General features: G+C 44.6%; 2 protein-coding genes across 2 annotated transcripts in view; one reads left to right on the top strand and one right to left on the bottom strand.

The window, feature by feature from the left end:
- Positions 1-1420, top strand: part of STK26 (serine/threonine protein kinase 26) — a 48047-nt gene extending 46627 nt beyond the window's left edge. Inside the window, exon 12 of the mRNA XM_015416253.1 lies at positions 190-1420. Coding sequence (XP_015271739.1) covers positions 190-214 — 25 coding nt within the window. The 3' untranslated portion in view covers positions 215-1420. The remainder of the gene's footprint in view (positions 1-189) is intronic.
- Positions 1421-3044: 1624 nt separating this feature from the next.
- FRMD7 (FERM domain containing 7) overlaps positions 3045-19790 on the bottom strand; it is a 36039-nt gene continuing 19293 nt past the window's right edge. Inside the window, exons 5-12 of the mRNA XM_015416251.1 lie at positions 19397-19494; positions 17183-17297; positions 15713-15860; positions 11414-11509; positions 9689-9852; positions 8760-8828; positions 7379-7454; positions 3045-4100 (exon numbers count right to left, since the gene is read on the bottom strand). Of these exons, the coding sequence (XP_015271737.1) occupies positions 3045-4100; positions 7379-7454; positions 8760-8828; positions 9689-9852; positions 11414-11509; positions 15713-15860; positions 17183-17297; positions 19397-19494 (1822 nt within the window). The remainder of the gene's footprint in view (positions 4101-7378; positions 7455-8759; positions 8829-9688; positions 9853-11413; positions 11510-15712; positions 15861-17182; positions 17298-19396; positions 19495-19790) is intronic.

Genomic DNA, 19790 nt, shown 5'->3' with positions numbered 1-19790 from the left:
TGGGACAGCACAGTGACAGCCTAAACGAAGGGCAGGTGCATGTACAGCTGGATTGCTGCATGAATGAAGTGGGGAAGGAGGAGGCAGAAGAATAGTTAAGTGTGAGCAATGAGTTCTAAGAACTGACAACACTATTCAGTGGATGTGATGGATGGCAAACACTTCCTTCTTGTTTTTGTCTCGTTTCAGGTTTTCTGTTAATGACTCCTCCTAAGAAACTTTGTCACTGATTGCTGTTCCACACGGACCCAATATAGCCCACCAAAACCTACTATAAGCTTGGCAATGCTTTGCTCATGAGCTCCTTGTGCCTTTTTGGATCATTGCAACATATTTAATGATCGGGGATTTGAAAGGACTTACCTCCACTCTTTTGTGATGGGTATACCTGCTTTTTTTGTATTTCCAGGACATTATTTTGTAAAGAGCAACTTTTAATATTGTAGTTTTCACCTGTTTAAACCAATTTAAAAAAAAATGGTGAGGGGCAGTTTTTGCTTCTAGATCTAACCAGGGGCTACCAGTTGCCAATCTCAGCGTGCAGAATCTTGGGTGTGCCTGTTGCTCCAGATGTCAGCGGACTGCACCCCTTTTACTTGAGTTCATAGGAAGTACACATGCAGCAACATTTTGTTACTCTCCAAAGAAGGGGATTTACCAGTCTTACTATTATTATTATTTGGTATGCATAAGTTATAGCGTTTTCCGAGTCAACTAAAATTAGACTTTAAGAAGTAGCTTTTCACAAGAATATATGTGAGAGCACCTTAGACTGTAGGATGGTGCTCCAGCACCTGCTTGAACACTGTAGTCTGTCTTTAGGCCCCTGTAAATGTAATAAACCGGCAACAATATCAACTATTTGAAACCTGGTACAGTATTTTAGGCAGCTCTTTGATCACCTACATTTGAGAGCAATATGTCAATAGCTTTGCAAGTTCACATGTAGCAACTGGTATAGCTTAGTGTACAGTTTGTATGTAGTCTCTTTTAGGGCAGGGTCTCAAGTCATCATTCATCATGGTAGGAAATTTTAAAGCAATACAGTTGAAGGGCAGGAGGGCTCCTGGCAATAATGGGCGCAAATAGAAATCTGGTTTAACGGAATTATTTCTTCCTTTTTGAGTAATTTTTTTAAAGAAGCAGAGTTCATTCTGTGTTCAAGGTCAGGAAACTGGGAGGGTGCCATGGCATGTGATGATAAGTACCTCACAAGCAGGTATAAAATGTGACACCAGCGTTTTGTGTGGCAGTGTTTTTCCTGTAAAATATTTATAACACTTACATTCTTAAAGTACGTTACATACAGTGCATCGGCCATGATATGTTTAATTGCCCCCAGGTGTATTTTAAATATGTATTTACCAGTTAATATGCAAATAACTGAGTTATAGATATTCTTTCACAAGAAGATAGTATTGTGCAGTACAGAGTGATTTTTTTTTCATAAAAGGTAAATGAAATTATAAACTTGCTTTCAGTTATATATTTATGGTACTGTTTAGATGGGTAATACCCTTTTCTTTCTTTATTTCCCCTTCCTTTCGACCCAGTATGTATATTATGCTGAAGTTTGAAGTGGGGTTGTATTTCAGTCCTTAACTGTGGAACTGTTGGTGTAAATTTATTTTTGATAAAAAGGCTGGATGTGTTTAATTTTATGGTTTGGATATGCACATTTTTGTTTTTGCACAAAAGTCATTTCAAAGGATTTGAAAAATATCTGCCAAATATTGAAAAGAGTTAATGGTGTGCAAGCAAATAATGATTTTTTTTTTAGTTAAAAGTTGCCATTGCATCCTTTTTTTAAAAAAAAGATATAAAGACACTGGCGAGAGATGGTGGTTAGAAATGCCAAGGGCAATTACTTTCAATGGTGCCTACACTGTAAAAAATAATAAAAATTACTTTTAACTCCTTTGTTTTAATTTTAAAGAAATGTTTGTTAAAAAGAAATCTTTCATCTGCTATATAACTGAAACACAATTAGAATTTATATCTGAGGGAAAAAAGTCTGGACATAGTTTTTGAAAATGATAATGTTATGGATTAAATAAAAATATTTTTATAAAAGTAAAAGCAGTAAACGTTGTAAATACAGTTGATCTGAAGCTTTACAGAATAACTGCATCACCGAAGCAAAATTATAGTGCTCTTCTTTGTAGCTGTTAGTCCTGTAAATCTGTTTATAGATGAAGCTTCTTTCAATGTTTTTTTTTGGGGGGGCAGGGCAGCAGAGGTTGAATGGTTTAAAAAAAATAAATATTTAAGTTCTGTAAACATTTGTGGTCCTAATTGTCTGATACCATACTTTTTAGTTCTTGTTGTGGAAGGAAGAAGAGCATTCTGTCTTTTGTGGATACCTCTCTAAGGCAATTTCACATTTTTAGAATTCTACTCTGATTGCAAATTGTTTTCAGCTTCCAGTGACTTTGCATTGGGGGACCGGTTAGAAATAAATGATGTCAAATGGCTGTTATATGCCCAACCACACCCTTTCTGAAGTCTCTTGTCAGCAACAGATATGTATATTTTCATTCCTTAAATTCCAGAATTGGTAGTATACCGTCTCTGATAACATTTAACATTCTCACAGATACTGCCCATAATCGTGGCCAGAGGAGGCCTCATTTGAAAAAAAGGTTGCATGCACCTATCACTTCCTTTAGGTACCCATTCTGAAAGGAGAGGAGGGAATGCTAAAGAGCTGGACCCCAATCTGGAGTCACCCACCCTTTTTAATTTTTTTCATTACATGTTTTGTCACAATGATCAATGACTTGATGCTAGCGGATTTGTTTGTTCCCCAAGCAGTAAACTCAAGCACCTCCGTGAAGCTGACTATATCGCCTTCACATAACCTTTCCCCTTTCCCCTCCATTAAAAAAAACAAGTACTGATGTATAGGTTTCAGATCGCGCTGCAGCAGACCCTTCCACTGAATTTTTGTCATACCTGCAAAACCAGTTATACCAAGAAAGGAACCTCCTTTTGTTCTATATCACTGACCAGATCAACTTAGCTTAAACCCAGTCCTGTTACTTTTAAGTGCAGTAACTGGATGCTCCCAGTGATGTCCTATCCTCAATGCTGGCAGTAGCAAGGCAAATCTCTTCATCCTCTTCCTCAAGCTGGAGGCTTCCAGAAGAAAGACGAACCCTTGTTCTGGGTGCTTTGACCACTCTGCCATAGAGAGAATAATAGTCTGGCAAAAGGTCAGAATCGGAGTCGCTGGACTCCGTCCCGCTACCCACATAGCATTCAGGTGTGCGCTGGACTCTGGGAGCTTCTGGAAATCTTTGCTGGGCCAGCACATATTGTAGAATGTCAGTCTTCCTGCTAGTCAAGACGGGATATGGCCCTAGAGGTCGGAACTCTGAGCCGTAGGGGAATCGGATAGTTTTCATATCAGATTGACTCCAGGATCTTTTGGGAAGCTGCTCCTGGCTGCCATAGTCAAAAACACTGATCTCATCATCTTCCTGCTCCATGCTGACACTGCTAAGGTAGCTACTTCTGGATGGAACCTCTGGCTCAAATGCACTTGTTTGTGCCATATCTGGGCTTCGCCTCAAAGGCTTCATAGGTGCCCTGACAGGGATGTTCACTCCTCTAACTCTTTCCTCAGCAGGGCCAATGGCTGCATGCCTTGTAAATTGGGGTGGCCTGTCCACGTAGAAGAAGACTTCAGGTGGAGCCACATCAAGTTGCTGATCGATGGGTGCCATGTAGGGCACATCTGTGTACGTTAGCTGCCTTGGGGTCACTTCTCTCATGTTGCCAACAGATGTGCTTTTGCTGTTCCCAATGAGCTTGTAGTCTGGCTGGAAGGAGGTCAGTGGAATTCTTTGTTCATAGATGTCGGACGGTTCCCACGCATGTTCTGGTTCAGTGTAGACCAGCGGGAAGGCAGAGCTGCTTTGGGAATGGTGCAGCAGTGTAGGATCTGCTTCAGGCTTGGACCGCTCTAATTCAGCAGTGAAAGTCACTTCCACTGCAGAGTTCCTGCGCCTGCTGTCTAGCATGGGCTCAGATGTGTGGACTCCGTTGGCATTGTGATAGCCCCCTATGGTGCCATAAACCAGCCGCAAGTCCTCCATCTGAAAGGAGAGCAACAGATGAGGTGTGATTGTGCTGTGCTACCCTTTTATTACAATACTTAGGCTAGGATTGCACATTGTATGTAATTTCCCCAAGGGATTGTGTTATACAGCAGGGAATGACAAAGCACTGCTCTGTTCATCATTAAAGTAAGATGGGTTTATTTATTTATTATTTATTCATTTGATTTATATTCCGCCCCCCCCTGCCAAGGCAGGCTCAGGGCAGCTTACATAAAATTTGACAAGTAAAACAACAATGATAAATACAGCTCTAAAAATAAGACTTAAAGTACCAGTATCAGTTTATACAGCGATGGCGAGGTAGTAATAGCAGCAGATGTACTAAAAAATACAGTCAGTGGTGGTTATTGCAGTTTGGCAAAGAATAGGCTATTGATGGTGGTATTGGGCACAGGGTCTCAGTTATCCTTAACTAAAGGCCTGGTGGAAGAACTCTGTTTTACAGGCCCTGCGGAACTGTACAAGGTCCCGCAGGGCTCTAGTATCTTCAGGGAGCTCGTTCCACCAGCACAGAGCCACCACTGAAAAGGCCGTGGCCCTGGTTGCTGCTAGCCTGGCATCTTTAGGACCTGGGAGGGCCAGACGGTTTTGAGACCCCGACTGTAGTGCTCTCTGGGGAACATGTGGGGAAAGGTGGTCCCTCAGGTAGGTAGGCCACTGACCATAAAGGGCTTTAAAGGTAAGCACCAGCACCTTGAAGTGAATCCGATACGCTATAGGCAGCCAGTGCAATGCTTTTAGAGCAGGCTGAATGTGCTCCCGCATGGGGAAGCCCAAAAGCAGCCTGGCTGCTGCATTCTGCACCAGCTAAAGCTTCCGGATTTGGGACAAGGGCAGCCCCATGTAGAGAGCATTACAGTAGTCCAATCTCAAGGTGACCATCATGTGGATCACTGTCGCCAAGTTGTTGCATTCGAGGAAGGGAACCAACTGCCTAATCAGCCAAAGATGATAAAAAGCTGACTTAGCAGTAGCTGCTACTTGAGCTGCCATCATTAAGGAGGCATCCAAGAGCACTCCCAAGCTCCTAACCTCTGACATTGACACCAATGGCGCCCCGTCGAAGGCTGGGAGTGGGATCCCTAACCCTGGGCTGCCCTGACTCAGGCACAGGACCTCCGTCTTCGTCGGATTCAATTTCAGTTGGCTCAGTCTAAGCCAACCAGCTGTCATGAGCGACGACAATGGCGCTGAGTCCCCGCCCGAGTTGGCATTGCAGCCAGAGGTGCCGGCATTGCCAGAACCAGAAGCCAGCCCCTCTGACTCCTCACAAGTTGATAGCTTGCCAGTGCCTGAGCCTGTAAATCCCGCACCTGGTCCTGCGGCAGCCGAAGAGGCACAGGTGCAATCAGGGAGCCCGCCTGACTCACCTCTGCAGGTGGTTCAGCTAAGGGAGCGGCTCCACAAAGATTTAGCCACCCGCCATTCAGATGCACACTGGCAGGGAAGGTGAGCACCAAGTCCTGAGTATTAGCAGGAGCGTCGCCGCCACCATGGGAAGCCCGGCCGGAGGCCTATATAACTCCCACTTGGCATTAGTCTCTCGTGGAAACAACGAATCGCCTCCGTGCATGCCTCGCATCCACCTTCGACTCCTGTCCTCGGACCCCCACTCTGGCTTGGATTCCTGGCTTCCTGACCCCTGCCTTGGTCAACCCCTCTTTTGGACTCACGATTTGGCTCTTGCTCTGACTCTTGGCAATGACCTTGGACCAGACTTGACTTCTGCCTCTCAGCCCAAGCCCAGCCCATGACACCAGCCATGACCTGCAACGCCAGGTCCAGATCTCCCAAACTAGAGTCAGACCGGCCGCCCAACAACAGATAGAGCTGGGTGTCATCCGTGTACTGGTGACACCCCAGTCCATGCCTCTGGGCAAGGGGGTGCATGTAGATGTTAAATAACATCAAGGAAAGTATTGTCCTTTGGGGCACCCCACAAACTAGCGAGTGCCTTCAGGACAACTGTTCCCCTAGTGCCACCCTTTGCCCCCGACCCTGTAGGAATGAGGAGAGCCATTGCAAGGCAGACCCCTGAATCTCTGTGTCGGGGAGGCAGTGAATCAGTAGTTGATGGTCGACCGTGGCTGGAGTTAGACTGGCCTTCCAACAACAGTCCAACAACAGCAACACTGCCAAACCGCCCCGATCCAGATGCCTCTGAAGGTTGTCTGTGAGGGTGAGCAGTACTGTCTCCGTCCCATGGCCTGTCGGAAGCCGGACTGGAAGGGATCTAATATGGAAATGTCATTCAAGAAACCCTGCAGCTGATTTGCCACCACCCTCTCAATTAGTTTGCCCAAGTAGGGCAGATTGGAAACTGACCAGTAGTTAGCCAATTTGGCCGGATCCAAGGGTAGTTTTTTTAAGATGGGGTGTACCACTGCTTCTAAATAATTGGGCTGGGCGTGCGCTCCCAGATGCTATTGTGGCTGCATAGTACTCTCTCTCAGTGGGTTTGACTGCCATCTCATAGGATCTCATAAACGTCCTATAAGATGCTCTTGTTGCTTCGTCACAAGCGCACCGCTACTGTCTCTCTAGCCATCTAAGCCTTTGCTTCATCAGCCGCAGCTCCTGGGTGAACCCAGGAGCCAGCCTAGAGCAAGGGCACAGAGGGTGTCGGGGAGTGATCTCGTTGATAGCTGCTGAGAGTCAGCCATGCCAATCCTCCACTAGCTCATCTAATGAGCCGCCAGGGACATTGGATCCCGCAGGGCCATCTGAAGCAGCAGAGGGTCCATTTGGCTCTGCGGGAGAGCTAAAATGCACTCGCCACCCAAACAGGGTCGGGGTTGAAACATTCACGTGGGCCTTCAGGGCATGGTGGTCCGACCATGGAACTGCCATAGCAGTAATCCAGTCCACTGTAACCCCCATTGTGAAGATCAAATCAAGCGTGTGACCGGCTCAGTGAGTGGGGGCCATTACATATTGGGAGAGTCCTAGCGCCACCATGGACGACGCCAGGTCCACCACCTGTGAGGAGGTCGCATTATCATCATGGACATTGAAGTCACCCAGGACTATCAGTCTAGGGTGCTCCAGTGCCCAGCCTGACACGGCCTCCACCAGGGATGACAGGCTGTCGGTCGGTGTGTTGGACGGTCGGTACACCAAACAAATAGTCAAACTCTTCCCGGCTTCCCAGTTTATAGCTCATTCCCTAAACCCTCATGTTATGCCCATTCCAGTCTTCCTTAATAATACTACTTTAATAAAATCTCCCAACCTAACCCAACAAAATTACATACTTGTTTGGAAACATCTGTAAGAAGATCTGGTGATGAGCGACACTGCCTTTCATGATACCGAGAGGGATAGTGTTTTCTGAAATTCCAAAAGATGCCAGGGTTATATTGTGTGAGGCAGCACAAATCAACTGCACTGATGCATACTACCATTGCAGTAATAATTATCAAACACCCCTTGCCCCGCAGATTACTATCCAGCTGAGTCTTTGGATGTAACACTTATTTGTGATGCAAGGTTTAAAAGGTGAACCAAAGGCACAGCTGAACTACTTTTAAGTCATATTGATGACAACAGGTAAGAATCACATTTGTGAAATCTTTCCTGTTGACAGCAGTGGAATTTAAAAGAGTTTAACTCTGACTTAGTCATGCGTTGGAGATTTGCCAAAAGCAGCTATAAAGTGGGTAAGTATCCTGTATGAAGTGCTTCAGTAGATTTTTGTTGTTGTTGTTTTTGTTTGGTAATGTTTTTTTCGGTGAAATAACATAGGAAATGCATTGCTGAGAGAGCAGTATTGGCATGTCCAATTTGCATGTGTGGAACTATGTACTCTAGGCTACTCTGGATATGCGTGTATATACATTGTGTTGCTTTCAATGGGATGACTGTGTATTATGCTGGTGCTACTAATTCTGCATACCTTTTGTTCAGGCACAATTAGTGCTGAGAGCAACTGTGTACCGCAACATAGTCTCTGAACAAACACAGGGGAACTGATCAGAGCACACTAGTATTACCATACAAAGCTGCACTTTAAAATTGTGGTTACTGAGAGACCCTGCCATTTTGAGAAGCAAAATGAGTGTATAGCATGGTGCCAGCCCCACCCAAGTGCTAGTACAGATTATACAGGGGTGCAGCCATTTACCAGAGATAATCCATTTTGTCAGTGAGAATTGCAGCAGCCCATTATGAAATTCAGTTTAGCTGCATCTCTGACTGTACCCCATGCAGGAACCTTCACGACCTGTTAATTGTACAAATTCCAAACAGTTCTGCTTGCTTTGCTGCAATAATTCTGCTGTATTTAAGGATGAGCTATGCAGTTTCTGCTCTCTACAGATTAAGAAGATGGACTCTACATGCTATGGCCTAGGTTTGCTTGCGGTGGTGCTGCAGCAACTGCAGTTAATGCACACTTACATTGCACAGTAGCCTGCAGGACTGGACTGTAAATTAAGATAATTCTGTACAGCAGTCATTAATTTGCTTTAGCGCTGGATAAGACTAAGCTGTTTGCTGGTCAATTTCATGTGGTTAATTTCATGATTGTAATTTCATTTGATGTGTCTTCTGGCTCTTGCCTATAAGGCTTTGGGGAAACACTGCAGGAGTTGGCTAATGAACAGGTAGAGCATTCTATCATGGAAAAAGTCGTACCTCTCAAATGGCAAGCTCTTCAATCTCCTTTTTGTCCCATTTTCCAGCAGCTGCCTTTGGGTTCTTCCACTGCCATTTTAAGGACAAGAAACTTGTGAAAACAGTACTCTCTGTTCTCACCCCCACACCACCCTTTACACTGCATGCAACATAACCTGTGTTCATCATCAGAAATAAATGTACCGGACAACACAAGAAGCCCAGATCAAGGCATAAGAATATGGGGATTGGGGTTTTTTTTAAATTTATACCCCGCTTTTCTCCATGGTGTGGACCTAAACCAGCTTATCATGCCATTCTCCTCTCTGTTTCATCCTCTGAACAACAACCCTTTGGGGCAGGCTAGGCCAAGACACTGAAGGGCCCAAGGTAACCTGGCAAGCTTCCATGGCAGAGCCAGGATTCAAACCCAGTTGTCCCAGGTCCTAGCCCAACAATCTAACCACTAGGCTATGGTGGTTCTAATACAGATGTCACAGGGTCAATTTGGTGATTCCAAGAATCCCCAAAGCCAAATTCATGCAGAGAGACATACATAAACCAAGATGCTTTGGATGAAGCAGAATATCCCATTGTTTGCTATCCCTTTTCTGCCTTTTAATGAGACCCTCTAAAATCTACTTCCCATGCATACCATCTCTCAATTGAGTTGCTCTGATGCAAAGGGGGATTCCATTAACTGGGTTCTCAACAGTGCTAGCTGATGGCATAGCAGCAAATTGTCCAGCTGCTCCAACCACAAGGATTGTGAAGCAACAGATGATTCCATAGAGAGTGTGGTTCCTACTGCAGGGCATCCTCAGAGGAAGCCGAGCTTACACAAAGCTCTCTGCAAAGACTGACATAAAACCTTCCTCATATTCTTCCCAACGCTGGCTGGAAGGCCAAAATGTGTCTGTTAGCAAAACAAGTTCCATGGTGTTGGTAACCTGTATCGGAAACTAGAGCCCTTGCTGCACAGAAATGCTTTGGGCTTTGACTTTGGCTCCTCGGAGAGGCGGAAGAAAGCATGGTACTCGACGCACATCTTCCAGAAGGCTTTGCATGCATCACGGCTGGCCATGGTGAACTCGAGCGTATCCTTGCACAGAGCCTGAGGAGGAGAAGCATGTTTATTTATTGATTTATTTTATTTATTTAAACATTTTTACCCCGCCCTCCCCGCAAGCGGGCTCAGGGCGGCTTACAGGGGGCACAAGCCCATACATAAAATCCAATAAAACCATAAAATCATAACCAAGACATTACAATTACATTGCAATTAACAGTAAAGTGCTTCCATATCAAGATGGTCTTAAGATGTTACAGTGGTATCTTCCAGCATCCCCCAATTGGGGTACCAGTGTCCAATAGGTAGTCCGAGCCAGTCCGCTGTTCTCATTGTCACGTAGTTCTTATTACCGCTAAGTTTCCAAGGGCACTCCCGACCTCGATGGTGTTACCACCGTTGGTGGTGGTGGTAGCAGCGGCGGCCCCTACATGAAAGCCTGGTGGAAGAGCTCCGTCTTGCAGGCCCTGCGGAACTGCATAAGGTCCCGCAGGGCCCTGATCTCCTCCGGGAGCTCATTCCACCAGGTAGGGGCCGCCACTGAGAAAGATCTAGCCCTTGTCGCAGCGAACTTTACCTCTCGTGGGCCCGGAACCACCAACCGGTTCTGGGTCCCCGACCGAAGTGCTCTTGGGGGTATATACGGGGAAAGGCGTATTTGTTGAGTTACAAGGAACAGTTTAATTGCTTGCTTTTTTATTTTCCTTGAGAGACAGTGTGGTGTAGTGACTAGTGTTGGGCAAGAATCTATGAGACCCAGGTCTGAACCCCCGCTCTGCTATGGAGGCCTGCTGGGTGACTTTGGGCCAGTCACCCATTCTCAACATAGCCTGTCTCGCGGGGTTGTCGTGAGGACAAAGTGGAGGCGGGGACAACGATGCACACTACTTTGGTTCCCATTGGGGAGCAAGGCAGGTATAAACGAAGCACATTAAAGAAAAGTGATTTTCTTCTGTATAACCACTGAATGACCGCCCCTCATTCTTATAAAGTACATTTGGTGATAATGTACAATGGGAGGCAAAACTTGCTTCCCTGGGTGGTCAGACCTCTTCCAGGAGACATCCCCCAAAGAGCACATTATGTAGGCCTCTCCTCCATGCATTCTTGTATTCTCGCCCTGAGTGCATAAGAAGCATTTGGCTAATTTAATCCACAGCCTTACAGACAATTGTAGACAGAAACAGCTCAGTGTCTCCAGTTCAGGAGTAGGTGATTGGTACTGGGGAAAGACCCTAGAAACAACTCCTCACCCCTTCTGCATCCAGCAAACTTGGTATCAATACAAAAAGCTATTTAGAACACCCATCAGATGGCCACACTGAATTTCTGGTGGGTCTGGACTCTCTAGGCAAGCACACGCAACAGGTCCAACGGGGTACAGGGTGGCCTCCATTCCTGGCTTCCTTGGGAAGTCTCTCTTTTGCAGGAAGAGGACAGCTATTTCCCTGCAGCTTCTGCTTGGATATAAGCTGTGCAGAGTTGTTTTGTTGAGCTTGTCTGGGAAGGGGTGAAAGGCAAAGACATCTGGAAAAGCCTTTTGTCCTTGCAGACAGCCTACATTCTGTGGCACCCAACCACAGAAGGGCAGCAACGTGGCACTTACTGAGACATTGGCATGCAGCTTGATCAGAAAATGCTTCCGCTTAAAACTCAGCTTGCGAATTTTGGCCCAGTTGAACGTGTTGATTTTTGTGTTCCCCTACAAAAATAAGTAGACAGGCCGAACAAATTTAGAGTCCAGTGACACCTTTAAGATCAACAAAGATTTATTCAAGGTATGAGCTTTCATGTGCATGCACACTTTTTCAAACACAATGGAATGGGAGGTAAGGTTCAAACTTATAGACAGGCTGAACAGCAAATTAACATGTAACATGATGTTTTAAGCTACGCAAAAACAAATAAGCTAAGGTTGTAAGGTCAACAGTTGTAAAGCAATAAATATGTCAAAATAAATCTGAGACTCTCCACTCACTCCCAGAGCATGGAGATCACTTAGCAGCATTTTTACTTTCTCTTTTGAGGTGGGGGCAGTGTATGTCAGCCAAACATTCCAATATTCCCCTTATTACATTCAGTATTATTTCTAATATACTATTCTGGGGGAAAATACACTAAAATACAGAGGCTGTATACTCTGTATGAGAATACATGTGTGAGGACTGAATGACTTAGCATATGTAATGAGATAAGAAACCAATATCCCTGTTGAGTCCTGGGGAGGTCTTTGTTCCAAGTGTTGTAACGACTTGTAATTCAGCAATTTCCCTTTCCATTCTGTTCCTGAAGTTCCTTTGTAATAAAATAGCTACCTTGAGGTCACCTACTGAGTGTCCTGGAAGGCTGAAGTGTTAGACAGACTGCGCAAGTTACGCCTTGAGTCCCAAGTGAGAAAGGCAGACTATAAATTATGTAAGTAAATAAATAAAGAATGCAAGGGGTGAAAATACCAGACCAGGAAGCCTGACATGGCCTCACAGCTTTCGTTTCTTGTTCCCTGTGGGAGGGGGGCAAAGCCCACACGGACAACATGAGAGGGTGAAACATCAGCATTACCTTGAAGTAATCAAGGACTTCACTAGTGTGGTATCCAGCACCCCAGAAGAGCAGTATAATCCCCTCCCACCGCCCAATTATCCCAGGAAATTCTTGGCTGCATTAACCTGTAAGTAGGCCTTTATCACACAATAAGACATCTTGACCCCCTCCCCTACATAGTTCTTACGTGCCAGCCTGACCTTTCAAAATCAATATCTATTCAATGTATTTTATCCCAGCTAATCTCCAAGAGAGAGGGAAGGCAGCATGATGTAGCCTGATCCCGTCAGATCTCGGAAGGTAAGCCGGGTTGGTACTTGGGTGGGAGACCACCAAGAAACATCCTGTGCAGAGAAAGGCACTGGCAAGCAATGTTCCCGCTAAGCTGTGGAGTCTTGTGAGCAGAAGTTCTACTTTGTGAGCTACTGGCATTCAAGTTGTGAGCGAGCAATTTGTCTACTGCATCAGTTAGTTTGCTCTGGAGCCATCCTTCCTGAGCAAAGACAAAAATGCGTGAGCCAGAGGCTTAAAAACTGTGAGCCAGCTCACACTAACTCAGCTTAGAGGGAACACTGCTGGCAAGCCACCTCTGCTTCCCTGGGTTTGGTGTGGAGCCAGTTTGGTGTAGTGGTTAAGTGCGCGGACTCTAATCTGGGAGAACTGGGTTTGATTCCCCACTGATGTGTCCTTGGGTCAGTCACAAGCTCTGGCACAGCTGTCCTTGAAAAAGAGCAGTTTGTGTCAGAGTTCTCTCAGCCCCACCCACCTCACAGGGTGTCTGTTGTGGGGAGGGGAAGGGAAAGGAGTCTGTAAGCCACTCTGAGACTCCTAGTGAAGGGCGGGGTATAAATCCAATCTCTTCTTCTCCTCCTCCTCCTCCTCCTCCTCACTTGCCTTGAAAGCCACTTGCTGGGGTTGCCATAAGTAAGCTGTGACTTGATAGCACAAGGACTCTCCCATCTAGGGCTCTTCTGTGTGCCTCCTGGCCATCAGTGGTTCTACCACATATTTATGTTTATGTTTAGTTTATTTATAGTCCACCTTTCGGTTGAGGCTCAAGCTAAAAACTATCAAGGACAGTATAAAAGAACTAACAAAATCAGGACAACAATGCACTAAAAGAGGTACATGGGATGTGTGAGGGGGCCTTTTTGGTGGTAGTACCACAGTTATGGAATGCTCTTCCTGGAAAAATCAGCTTGTCCTTTTATTGCTCAGGGGGGATTTTGCTGCTGTTGAGCAGAAGACATAGTTTTCATTTAGAAGGCACATATGCTGTATTGATACTTGATTGGTACATATTGCTGCCTGTCATCATTTAGTTTAATTGTTATTGTAATTTCATTGAACATTATCGGATTCTAATACTTTTTAATGTGGTTTATGTAATTAATATCTATTTAATTGCAAGCAAGGCAGCTTCCAAACAATCCCACATTACAACAGTATTAGCAACATGCACACAGAGATGGTTAACAGATGTTTCCATGTCCTTTCCCTTGTCTTCAAGGTCTTTTTTCCTGTGGTGTTCTGGCTCCTGATCCTCTTCCAGGGTATTCACTGCTTTGGGTGATTTTTTAAAACAATAAATAGTATTGCCTTGCAGGCTCAAAAACATTATAAAGTAGATAGACTAGATAGATAGGTAGGTAGATAGGTAGATAAGATAGATAGATGATAGATAGATGATAGATAATAGATAGATAGATAGATAGATAGATAGATAGATAGATAGATAGATAGATAGATAGATAATGCAGGAACAATAATTTTCTCCTTGATTTGGGGAGGCTTGGCATTATGGGTCTCTACCTACCTCATAATCTCTGTGAATGTTTTAACACTGGGAAAATGGTTCTGGGTTCTTGTTCTGTTTTTTCCTTCCCTAGTTAGACATGAGGCCTTGTAGAGCCCACATTACATGACAAACACCAATCAAAGTATGTGTTTGCTCTGCAAATATGCCATGGAGCTGCAGTACCATGTAATTGCCCCAAAATTAGATGGCTATTTTTGGCAGAAGATTATATGGTCAAGATATGTTTAGCTACCATGTAATGCCAAGTTCTGACATTGCAATGTGTTGGTTTACCAGGGGAAGACAGAAGTGATTCGAGTGGAGGTGCCCACATGAAAGGGAGCTGCCTGGCTCCTCTTTTCGCAAGGCCCTGCTGTGGGTTGAGTGGGGGGACATTCTGGTTATGCCAATCCTAAGCATATTTCTGCTTAGGATAGCAGTGTGAAGCACCTTCCAAGAGAGAGGCAGTTGTTGAGACCTGCTGTTTCTAGTCTGTGGCTCACAGAAGGATTCTACTGGCGCTTGGTTGGGGTGAAATGGTTATGTTTCTGTTTATGCAGCAGAATTGAACTCAAGTGTCCATGGAAGGAGGGATGGTCTTGTCTGTTTTGTTTGTTTGTTGGTTGGTTTTTATTGGTTGCTGTCTGTTTATTATTGGAAAGCTGCCAGGGTTGCCAACTCCACCTTGGGAAATTCTTGAAGACTTGGGGGCAGTGCCTGGAGAGGGCAGATTTTGGGGAGGGGAGGGAGCTAAGTGGAGATGTGATGCCACTGAATCTGCCCTCCAAAGCTGCCATTTCCTCCAGGGGAGCTGGCCTCCATAGACTGCAGATCAGTTGTAATTCTGGGAGAACTCCAGGGCCCACCTTGAGGATGGTAACCCTAAAGGCTGCAATTCTATGAACTGTACACTTTATTGCCTTGAAGCCCACTGAACAAATGGACAACTTCTGAATGAAGTACAGACAAGAGCAGGTTGTAAAGTTCTTGGAGCACAGGCCAGCGTGTCTGGTAATTTTATAGAGCACTTGGTATTTTTTTAGGTGCTGTTATTTATCTGTCTTTGTTTTTTATGTAAGCCACCCTGAGCTGGCCTTGGCTGGGAGGGCAGGGTATAAATCAGATAGATAGAGAGATAGATAGATGATAGATAGATAGATGATTGATAGATAGGTAGATAGGCAGGTAGATTGATAGATTGATAGATAGATGATAGATAGATAGATGATAGATAGATAGATAGATAGATAGATAGATAGATAGATAGATAGATAGATAGATAGATAGATAAGCAAGCAATCACATTTATACACTGCACCAATTGCAAAGGGTTGGGTTGTGGTCTATCTGTTATCTATTCTTGGGCCTTCTGTACTGCTCCTCTTAACTGCTGAAGGGAGATGGCACAATGATTCCCCAAAAGGGGAAGATGAGCAGAAATGCTGATTTTCATGGCTTTGATTTGGACCTGGAATACGCTGGGACTCAGCCTACAAGACCTGTCAAAGCTACACAGCACATTTGTCTCCTGAACCTGTTTGAAAAGGAAAACGCTTCCCTCCTTACCCGTAAAACCAGGACTCCCATGTGCGCAACAGACAAATTAATTTGGGTCCCTTCCCCATCACTGGCTGGGTGGAGCTTGAGCCCAAACATGTCTAGTTTCCTGGCTATGTCCAAAAGGTGCACATCAGATTCTGCTGGAGTCTTCCCTCTGGAAAGGAAAAGGACATCTGGATTTCAGCTGTGGGTGCTTTATCCCATTAAGTGTTCATCTGGGCTGGTCTTTCCTCCCTTTTGATCTCCACGGGGGTGTTTCATCATTTTTGGTGCTTTCTAGAATGGCAGGTCTGAGTCCTACCGAGAGACAATGCATGCCCAATAATTTAACAGCTTCAAGGCAAGCGTGTTAACCTCAGATTTGCTGGAATTGTGAAGCCAGGACATAAAACACCAGTTTATAAAGATATGAAGTCTAAAATGACAGAAAAACCCTGAACCCTGGCCAAACCAAGCAAAAGCTCCTGCCAAGATAATTGTGCCAAGATTTTTTAATAAATATTTACTTATTTAATTATCCTTTATATTCTACTGTATAAATATAAAACCATGGCATCCTTTAACTTTTGTCTGAAGTGATAGTCTTATTCAGAAGATCTCTTCCACTGGACCTTAGAATATGAACTCAGGTTCACCCAATCCTTAGTAAAATTTCCCGGGTTTGGAACAATCTAACACTAGTAATTCTGAGAGCTTTGGTCCCTTGTTTTCAAGGATGAGAAATTAGTATTTTATTGCTGAAATTTGCATATAATTGTATCTCTAATAACTGTGTTTGTTTTGCACTGTTTTGTGTCTAAAGTGCATTTTGGAACTTTAAAAAATTACAAATTATTTCAATGTATTGAGACAATTAGTCGATTGTTTTATAAATTATTTCTCTACAAGATTCAGATTGAAGAAATAATTTGAGATGGATCTAACTGCAGATGCCAGTTTGTTGGATAAAGCCCTGTTAGGTCCTGTGTTGAAATTTTTTTCTTCCTCCAGTTTATTGAGCTTATTTTTTGCTATAGCTTTTATATTACACTGTGATGAGATAAACTAAACTTTGTACAATTTTCCTATTAATAAAGAATAATTAAAAAAAAACATTTGCTGGAAACACATATAAGTCTTCTGCTTTGATAGGCAAAAGTACATTATAGGCAGGGCTGTGAACGTGCAGACGAGGAGCTCAGAAGAAAAAACGGGAGCTCCACTTTGTTTGTTTTAGTAAGCAAGTTTTTCGTGGTCTCTGTCCATCACACGTATGGGATCTCAAGCATGTGCATGCAGAGCCTACCCTGGAACATATTAAAGGTATCATACATAGAGTGTGAGCACCAACTGAGCTTACAGAAATTATTCAGGCTGCAGAAAATTCACTTTTGGTACACAAAATTTTCAGTTTCTTCAAACAGAACCCAGAACCCTGAGAATTGACTATGCACCAATAAAGCCCAAGGTTTCCACAGTCTGGGAACATGGACTCACATATGTTTCTTGTGGTAATGCATGATTTTGTTCTCCAGATGCTCTTGGTTTGGTAAATATTTGTGTGTCTCCAGGTGCTTTCGGTCCATTTCTTCGTGAAAGTCCCCCAGTGCAGCTGTAATGAGAGAACACCCAAGCTGTGAATTTCTGGGGAGGACTCTAAGAGGCACATCAATGGAATTCAGGCACAGCAAAACTGTTACAGACAATAGATGGTAATAGCCAGGCTATATCCACAGTGGTAGAGGCACTACTACTATCCATATGAGCTTGTCTATGACCACAAAACAGCTGTTGAATGCTGTGCTCTGCATGCCGACTGTAGCAGAGGTGAAATGGGTGAGCATGCATAACTGGACTTTCCTTGCCACTGCCCACAGACTACGGAACTCCTTCCCATAAGAAACTCAGCCAACTTCTCAGCTTCTATTAACACTGTACTATAGCGGAGGACTTTGGGGTAGTTACACATTAAGCTGCCTTATACTGAATCAGACCACTGAATTCCATCAAAGTCAGTATCATCTGCTCAGACTGGCAGTGGCTTGCCAGGGTCTTAGGCTGAGGTCTTTCACATCACCTACCACCTCATACTTTCAACTGGAGAAGCTGGGGATTGAACCTGGGACCTTCTGCATGCAAAGCAGGGGCTCTTCCACTGAGCCACAGCCCCCTTCCCTAGTTCTGCTAGTTCAGGAAGACTCCCTGACATCAGTTTGACAGAGGACTCCATTGCTGATTATACATTTGCGTGTTATGGATGGCTGTTTTTGCTGTGTTTCTGTCCATTATTAATTTAATTGCTGGTTTTATGATTGCTCAACTATGCTACCTTTTTATTGACTACTTCTACTTAGTTCTTTTTTAAATTGCAGCAGTTTGTATAGGTTTTGTAAGAGTATTGTACTGGAAGGCAGAGTTGTGGACCCGTCTATGCTAGTCTGCATTTCTCTTGTCTAACTTTATGGATCCAAGAATGTTCCAGATAGTGGAGAGAATTCAGCCCCCCCCCCCCCCCAATCAAAGCTCTTATCTATTCAAGATGAGAACCACTGGAAAATGAAAGCAAACGAGTTAGGAGGATGTCAGTTATTTTACTAATTTTTAGATTTGTAGCCGCTGCTTCTCTCCCCCGTGGGACGCAGAGCAGCTTACGGTATGGTTATCCTCCCTTTTATCCTCACAACAACAACCATGTGAGGACGGCGAGGCTGAGAGAGATTTACTGGTTCAAGATCACTCAGTGAGCTTTCATAGAAGCACAGGGATATGAAACCGGGTCTCCCAGATCCTAGGCCACACTCTAGCCATTCGACTATGTTGGCAGCCACTGACAGATGGATTAGAGAAATGTTACAAGGAAGAACGGAGCCCCCATTCCAATCTGTATTGCCACATGTCAAATATAGGGAAAATAATAGATAAGAAAAATAAAGGGGAAGAACGTTTAAACTGGATAGCTCTAACCCGCCATTAATTTTCTTGAAAGGTGGGATTATGTGCAGAATATGGTTTCAGAGAGTAACTGTGTTGATCTGCATTAAGACAGCTAGATTCAAGTTCCAGTAGCAGTTTAGAGACCAACAAGATTTTCAGACTTTGGTTTTCAGTTATGAGCTTCTTTGACTCTCAAAAGCTCATCCTCTGAAAATTTTGTTGGTCTCTAAGGTGCTACTGGACTCACATCTAGCTGTGTAGCTGTTATGTATTAGGGCTGGAACATTCCAGGACTGTCTACCAGAAACTGGCTGAGCTTGGAGATCCAGAACAATAGCCCACCAGGACTTTGGAGGTGACCAGTGAGGAAGTAATGTTATGTAAATAGCCTATCCTTGGCAGTGGGGTGTGTTTGGGTGTGGCTTTTGCATGCTATTTAAACAGGGCTGTTGCCCTGGGGTTTTAGTCTTGTTCCTGAAATCACTTAATAAAGTAGAGCTGTTTCACTGCAATGTGTCTTGAACCCAGTATTTAACAGTAGCAGAATATGGTGATTGGATGCAAGAGAAGGCAGCCCTCCTGTATTCTTTAGTGGTTGTGGGGTCTGGAATGTATTTTAGCTCATCTTGCAAAGGAGAGAAAAGACGCACCTGTGGTCCATTCTGCACTCTTTAAAGGCCTGGGAGCACAGCTGCCCTCCTCCCTCACCTCTATTCTTCCTCCTCCTCTACCTCTTGCAGGAACACCCATGCATATTCTTGCTTACGCTGTACGTACACTGCAAAAGGTGTGACACTATCAAAGCTGAACTGTTATCGCTGCACGTCAGGCTTCCACAGGCTAGATCCTTCTTGACTTGTAGAGTGAAAAGGTATCTACAAAACAGAGTGGAGATGTTAGTAGTATGCAGGGCTATTTGGGGGCAGGAACGCACAGGAACGGAGTTCTGGCTGGCTTCAGAGTAGGCCACGCCCACTGCAGCCAAAACCTCTGCGTGTGTGGCTACAGAGGGAAGGCCTGGAGAGTGACCCCCGGCAGGCCAGGGGGGTCCTGGAAAGATTGGGGAGGCATTAAAATGCCTCCCCGTGCCTTCCCTGTGCAGGTGATGACCAAGAGCAACAGCCACGGGGTGCTCAGGCAAGCCAAGGGAAGGCATTTTAAACTGCCTTCC

The sequence above is a fragment of the Gekko japonicus genome, unplaced genomic scaffold, assembly GCF_001447785.1.
Source record: "Gekko japonicus isolate JY-2015 unplaced genomic scaffold, Gekko_japonicus_V1.1 scaffold603, whole genome shotgun sequence".
NCBI lineage: Eukaryota > Metazoa > Chordata > Lepidosauria > Squamata > Gekkonidae > Gekko > Gekko japonicus.
Note: the sequence above shows the minus strand (reverse complement) of the source record. Positions and strands in the feature narration are given on the sequence as shown.